This window comes from Amblyomma americanum, chromosome 9, assembly GCF_052857255.1.
Source record: "Amblyomma americanum isolate KBUSLIRL-KWMA chromosome 9, ASM5285725v1, whole genome shotgun sequence".
In the NCBI taxonomy this organism is placed as follows: Eukaryota; Metazoa; Arthropoda; class Arachnida; order Ixodida; family Ixodidae; genus Amblyomma; species Amblyomma americanum.
Genome location: NC_135505.1, coordinates 147,120,977 through 147,127,860, shown reverse-complemented (window position 1 = coordinate 147,127,860; position 6,884 = coordinate 147,120,977). Strand labels below are relative to the sequence as shown.

General features: G+C 47.7%; 1 protein-coding gene across 1 annotated transcript in view; it reads left to right on the top strand.

The window, feature by feature from the left end:
* The first annotated feature begins 114 nt into the window (after nt 1–114).
* Nucleotides 115–6,884, top strand: part of LOC144104796 (N-acetylated-alpha-linked acidic dipeptidase 2-like) — a 31,841-nt gene continuing 25,071 nt past the window's right edge. The window contains exons 1-3 of the mRNA XM_077637982.1: nt 115–658; nt 4,192–4,438; nt 6,003–6,330. Coding sequence (XP_077494108.1) covers nt 318–658; nt 4,192–4,438; nt 6,003–6,330 — 916 coding nt within the window. The 5' untranslated portion in view covers nt 115–317. The remainder of the gene's footprint in view (nt 659–4,191; nt 4,439–6,002; nt 6,331–6,884) is intronic.

Below are 6,884 nucleotides of genomic sequence, written 5' to 3'. Positions count from 1 at the left end.
GCGCCATAACATCAGGTGCGGAAATCTTCGTAAAGAGTTTGCGGATCGCAATCTACTAGCACTACTAGGCAGTGCGAGCTGGCCGTTGTAACGGTGGTAACTAGCGACACTGTTGTAGTGGTAGGCCGCAGGTGCGGTGGATGACGCCCGCTTGTAACTGCTCCTGGCAGTCTTCGGCGTGCTTCCTTGCCAAGTTTGCCGCGGGCGGACGCAGGAGCCGCTAAACCCCGCGCTTGGGCCGTCGCACGTGTCATGCGCGCAGCGTTGGCGCGTCGTCCTGAGCAGCGGCCAGCGACCACGAGCAACAGGTGTCCAGCATGAGCGCCCAGTACCGGCCGTACCGCGACGAAGACAACGGCGCCGACAGCGAGCCCATGACATGGCCCGACCACGAGCCGAGCGGCGCGGTGCAGATCTACGAGAAGACGACCGAAGACATCCGAGTCGTGTCGCATCGCAACCTGGTCATCAGTGGGCTCGGCATTGCGCTGCTCGGCCTGGTCATGGGCCTGCTGGTCGGATATTTCGCGCACGTCGAGCACAGCGGCTGCGAGCGGGGCAAGTCGGTGGCCATCCATGCCGTGTATGACGCCGACCCCAGCATCAGGGCGCGGCTGCTGGCGCTCATCAGCGCCGACGGCGTCAACCGCACCGCAGGGTCAGCGCCCTTTTTCTGCCTTCTCACGCGACCTGCCCAAGCGAAACGCCCTGGCCGCCCTGGCGGTGCCTTCGCCGTCTCCCAACTGTCAATACCTTTGCGGGAATTCCAGCTGTCAAACCTTGCGAGACCGGGCTGAACGGGGAACCGGGCCTTGAGATTGCCGGGTTTCGATCTTAGGTTGCCGATCGCAGCGTACCGTCCCTTATTTGGGAAAAATCTTAATAGACGTACGCATTTCCTTCGCTCCTTTACGGCGAGACTTCAAACTGCGCAGTCAGCGCCAAAGTAACGATTATATCATCTCTGGTTTATCTTTATTTTTGGGCGGTGATGGGACACACCCTTCAAGATGGTCCCACCCTTCAAGATGCGATTTCATTCTGACGGCCTCTGTTCTTTAAAATGTTCCACTGTATTTAGCAGAGACCCTCGAAAACCATGTAATGAGCCTCATAACAGTATGAAAGTACTACCCAGGATAGAGTAATCTAATTACTGTTGCGTTCTAATTCATCTTAAACCACGGCGGCTTTCACCTATGCGTGCTTGCTAAACACATTCAGCTCGCTCAAAGTTGTATATTAGTCAGTCGTGTGGAAAACAAGACAGGAACAGGAGCACAGTAGCAGGTGTGATGAACCTAGTAAAGGGCGTGAGCAGTTACCTTGGTCCCACTTTCCAACATGCAAGGAAGACCTGCAGCCCTTTTAACTTGTAACAGTACATGTTTTGTGTGTAGTTTGTTCAGTTTTTACTTCTGGAAGCAGTAAAGAGGGACATGTGAGAGACTGCCATTGATGATATTGATGCTTTTTATATTGACAGCACACTTGTGCATTGTGCACTACAAATAGTTGCTCAGTGTAGTGAGGGGGACGTTTCGAGGTGGTGAAATTTTCTTACCAAAGTGTAACTAATGTCCATATGGATGCATATATAGAGCCACCAATGAAAAAAAGCGTGTTTACTAAAGTCGCTGCCCTTCTGCTTACATAAGCTTCTAGGCTGTACCAAGTTCATGCCTTGAAGCACAATTAAATCTTCACCTACAAAGGTTTCAGGTATCTATATAACTGTCTCAGATAGCTTACAGCTACCTAGATATCCCTTTGCACTTCATTAAAGCAGGTGGAACTGTCCCTGTGTATTACATTGTGATGCATCCACTGAGAAACAGGTGATTTGACGTGTGGAACAGCAACAGTGCTCAGGAAAACATTCTGTAGTGGATTTTCACATAATTTGCCAAGTGGCTATCTTTGTTAGTATGTATGTATCTACTTAGTACAGTATAGTAGTTCCAGGCGTGTTTGCATTAACAGGTTTATTGCAGTAATACATTGCAGGGTTGCTAGAAACTTTCCATTTTCATGCATCAAGAACATTTAGTGTAACATCATATTGATTACTTACCTAATTCACACTGATTGAACACCTAACTGATGCACTTTGCATTGGTGACTAGTAGCCCAGCAATGCACCCAAAAAGTGATAGGTAAGTTGTGCTTGCAGCATATGTTTCATGTCTCACTATATGTGAATGAAAAATTCTTTCCCTGCAAGTAGCACTGGATTTCTCTCTAATTTCCCTGCAATTGCAGATGAATGTAAGCAATAGTTCAAACACACGAAACTTTCTCCAGGCTAGATTATATATAGCTTGCTTTTTGAACAAACCAGTACCCTGTGAGAAAGAACCCTGGGAAATAAATATCTCAGCCCCCTGGCAGACTTGAACTCGCCATAAGCTGGCTATCGTTTCTGGCTCATGAAAAGTCCAGCTTGCCATGTGTTTCCTGCCACTCTGTGTTCGGCTTAAAGCAAGTAAGGCTCGTGCGAAGCACTTTTTTCATTTGCTGACAAATGGCAGCACAGGTACCAAATCAACATTTTCATACCATTTGCGAAAAAAAGCGTATCCGTTAGGAGGCTAAAAACCATGCAGCAGCTCACAGTGAAAAAAATATAGCCTAAAGCACTTTGTGCAGAAGTTTATAACAGGAGATGGCAGCAATGTAGTGGGAAATTCTGTTCATTACCTGGCTGCTGTTTTGGGAAAGGGGGGAAGCAGGAAATTTTTGGGCATGTGATCAAGTGACTTGACTTAGTCATGTGAGAACGGTTAGATCTACACCAAGGGAGCCAAATTTCATTGCGCTGAGGTATGGTGGTTGTTGTTCCCCAAGGTATGGTTACACCCTGATCAGCATAGCCTCACCAGTTTTTGATAGCCGACATACCCAGAAAAAAGGAACCACTTTTTGGGGGCCCGTGATGTAATATGGAGCTGGCTTGCCTGTTTAGCCCACAAGGTGCATTTTGTCTGCAATGTGGCGAGTGGTCCTGGGACAATGCATGCTATGACGATATGGACAGGCACAAAAACTGGAGTGATAGAAAGCCATTGGTAGAGGTTTTTAGTGCGCTAGCACTAGATGTCTCGCTACCGAAAAAGTCCTGTCCGCAGTCGAAGCCTCTAGCTGTCACCTGCCACGGTTGGCAGGTGGAGTGAGCTAGCACTTGACGGGTCACCAGCGAAAAAGGCGTTACGCGTCCTGGTGAAGGAAGAAAACCAGTTTCGCAGCAGCTGCAGCTGTAGCCATGTGGAAAGGACGAAACCCATGCGCACAAGCTGCAGCCATTTGGAACGGCAGGTATTGTGCCTGGTCGGCTGTGCTGTGTATGGGTCGGCTGTGCTGGTGCTGTGAAATCGTATGGCGTGTTGAACGTGGGGAATGTCTAAGAGCAACCTTCACTCTCTTGTACTCGCACGGTGAAGCCTACCTAAGGCCTAGCAAGGGCCCTCTCCTCGTATGCATTGCTGCGAAAAGCGTTGCCGAAGCCAACTGTACCTTCATCTTGTGATAGGTAGTATCTAGTTCCAAATAACCGTCTGCTGTGTCAATGCAAAGCAGGTAAGGCATAGCCATGCCTAGTGAGTGGTGTGCTGACAGCATGCCGGCAGGTGGCATGTCACTGCAAGAAGTGTGCTACTGGCGTGGATGCAGTGCATTGTTGCATCCAGGTTGCAAATAAGCTTATCTGCTGCCATTTCTATGTATCGAATTATGGATATATCGAACTATTTTGCAATCTCTTTCGAGTTCGATACATCCGGGTTCTACTGTATACCCTTTGTGTGACCACAGCTTGGTAAAATATCACTGACTTGTTTTAAGTGCACGGGTTTTTTTTTTTTTTTTTTTCAGGAGTGTTCTTTATGTTTTGTCATAGTTTGCGCACTCTCCAGTGCACCCTTCGATGAAAATGTGCAAAAAACCGCTGGAGTTGCCCCATAAGATTCAGACTTCAGCCCCTTAAATTGGTTCTGAAATGAACATCAAAAAAAGTCGACTAAATTTTTTAAAAATAAAAACCGAAAAGTTTACTCCCTAAGATATAAGGCATGCAGTTAAGCGCAGGTTAAGATGATTTATGAAGAAGTGAATCGGTGGGTAGTGATGCAAAGATGATCGCGATGAGCGAGAGTGCACTTTCAAGGATGAAACTCTACTACCCTCCTCCTCCAGGCAACTGCTGGAATTGCGCACGGACTCTGAGCTCGTGGAGTTCCTGCAGAAAAAATGGAGAGAGCAGGGTCTGGAGACGGTGGTGGAGCGGTCGTACGAGGTGCTGCTCTCATTCCCAGACGCCTCACGCCCCAACCATCTGCGACACTTTGCAAACGCGAGTGACACGGCGGGCTCCACTGCAGACCTTTTCTCGGATGAGCATCGTCCCTATGTTGCCTACTGCATGGCCGACGGCCCCGTCAGAGTAAGTTTCATGTCTACCCCGCTGGGCTGAGTTGGATCTTGAAGAAAACTATCTGGCTGAGCAACTGTGGGAATTTGCTGTGCTGAACTCAACATAGAAGGGTTGATGCCCCAGCACAGTGACCAAGTTTTTATTTTGGTAAAATGCAAACCACCTTTGTACATGGACTCGTGAATGTTGAGCACCCTGAACAGTGAAAAGTTGGATCTTCAGCATTCCATTAAGAGCTTCCTTGAAGACTCAGGTGTACTGCTAGATTGTAGACTAAGAAAAAAGTATTGCCCACAGTTTCATGATAAACACACCCTCTTACTCCCAAGGTTACTCTTGGGAGAAAAGGCACTCACTGACATTTGTGCTGTGTTTTTAAGTTTTTAAAGGAAGCAGAGTTTCTAAGCAAATTGAGATGTTAAATTATCTTTAGTTCGTTCCCACAATGTGAACTCATTAACCTTACATTTGGTGCACGATGGCCATAGTTGCTTATGTGCCGTAAACCCAACACACAACTCTTCTGCCTTGTAGAATTTATTGATTTTCAAAAACTTTAGCTCTGATTTCAAACCCACAAGATGCCAAAGCCCTTGTTTATTGTGATAAAGGGCTGCACTCATTTTATGAATTGGGGGGTGGGGGGGGGGGGGGGGTGTCGAAACAGAGGATGAATTTGTTTGTGTAGTTCCTGTAGAGCTTGAAGTGCACATTAAAAATGCTTTCTGTACCTGTCCTGGTGCTGGTTCCACCAAGTTCACTGTTTTGGTTTCGATTTGTGTGCATGCTATAGATACTAAAGGCAGCTTGAAAAAGCAGCGTGCCTTTGGCTGTGCATGTTTTCTTTTTTTCATTCGACAAGTGTGTCACTAGGCATAAGTTAGGGGAGGGAGGTGGGGGGGGATATAGGAGAAAGTTGAAAGGAGTGGATTTTCACATAATTTGCTTAGTGACTATCTTTCTCATTGCTCTGCTCGCAGCGGATAAGTGCACTGCCACAACTGGATCATGTGATTTTTATTTTCTTTTGACATGCGTTTTGCAAATGGATAAATTTACTGTCCTGATTAAGGAAAGGTGATTAACTCTCAGCCTAAATTCAAGCAGTAAATGGCAAACTTGCAACATTAGTGAATGTGAAACTTCCTGTTTACTGGAAAACCCTGCTTTCCTCATTATTTTTAACCTGCGTGTTAAGGAGTATTCCCAAACGTGGAACAAAGTTGAAATAAGTAGTTACTCGTTCGTATCCAGCACTGTGCAGCTATATGGCTGCAAAGAAAAGCATGAAGCTTTCAGAGAAACTTCGTACTTGAAGAAAAATTTATCCTGTTTCAGGGGTATGGCTTTTCTTTTTAGCTGTTTGACTGTGTTTTGATGGGTGCTAATAAGTGGGTACTCTGTTATTCTTCATTACATCATGCTGCAGTTAGAAACAAGTCTGTTCTGCCTTGCATATCAGCTGTTCTTTATCTAAATTTTTTTTCTCTTACACTGTGCTCAGGGCTGCTATTGGTCACCTGTACCAGCTAAAAGATTGAGAGACTGATGGCTGTGTTCGACTACCATGCAGGGCCCCCTGGTGTACGCAGGCCGGCTGCAGCTGTCGGACGTGAACTGGCTGCACGGCTCCAATGTGACCCTCGAGGGCAGTGTGCTGCTTGTGCGGCTTGGCACGGAGCCCCTGTCCAGGCAGTTGGCCATGGCCCACATTGTGAATGCCAGTGCCGTGCTGCTCTACCCGGACCCCCGTGAGTTCCGGCCCCTGCCCTTGGGCTTCACCCCAGAGCAGCAAGACAGCAGTGCCGCCTGGTGGTGGCTGCCGGCCGACGGAAGCCACAGCGCGTCCCCGCTGGGACCCCTCTTGGGCGACCCGCAGACTCCGGGATACCCTGCATTAGGTCAGTGAAAGGAATGGCTCGGACAACCCCCCTCTGTTCATTGGCCTACGGTGGACTGTTGTTAATTCAAACTCAATTCAATAGGTTTTCAGTGGTCTGCATTCTGCAGACAGAGTTGACTTGGTTCGCTTCTGTATAATGTGACACAGGTGCGTGGCCACACTGAAATGCGTTTACTCAGTTGTAGCACGTGAGAAGGACATTTGGGAGCATAGGTCGTGATCTGATGCTCACTGAAAGCCTTTCTCCTTTTTTGGCCAACAAGCCCGTGTGAATGCAAAATCCTGTGCTTGAAGGAGTTGCCTTTGTTCCTACTTTCTTCCAGGGACAAATATCTATGCTGCATAGGTTCACGTTGATGTCTGTGTGAGAGACTTTCCCAAGTCTACATCGTGTCTCTGTTGCCATCGTAGTATGACATAACCTGAAACTCTTGCGTTCACGCACCACCTGGGAGCGGGTACCACTGATATGGGTGGCCATGGGAGTGAAGTCTAGTCCACGGCAGCTGTCACTGCCAGTTCTTCAGCCTTAGTGAGGGCAGAAAGTAGTGG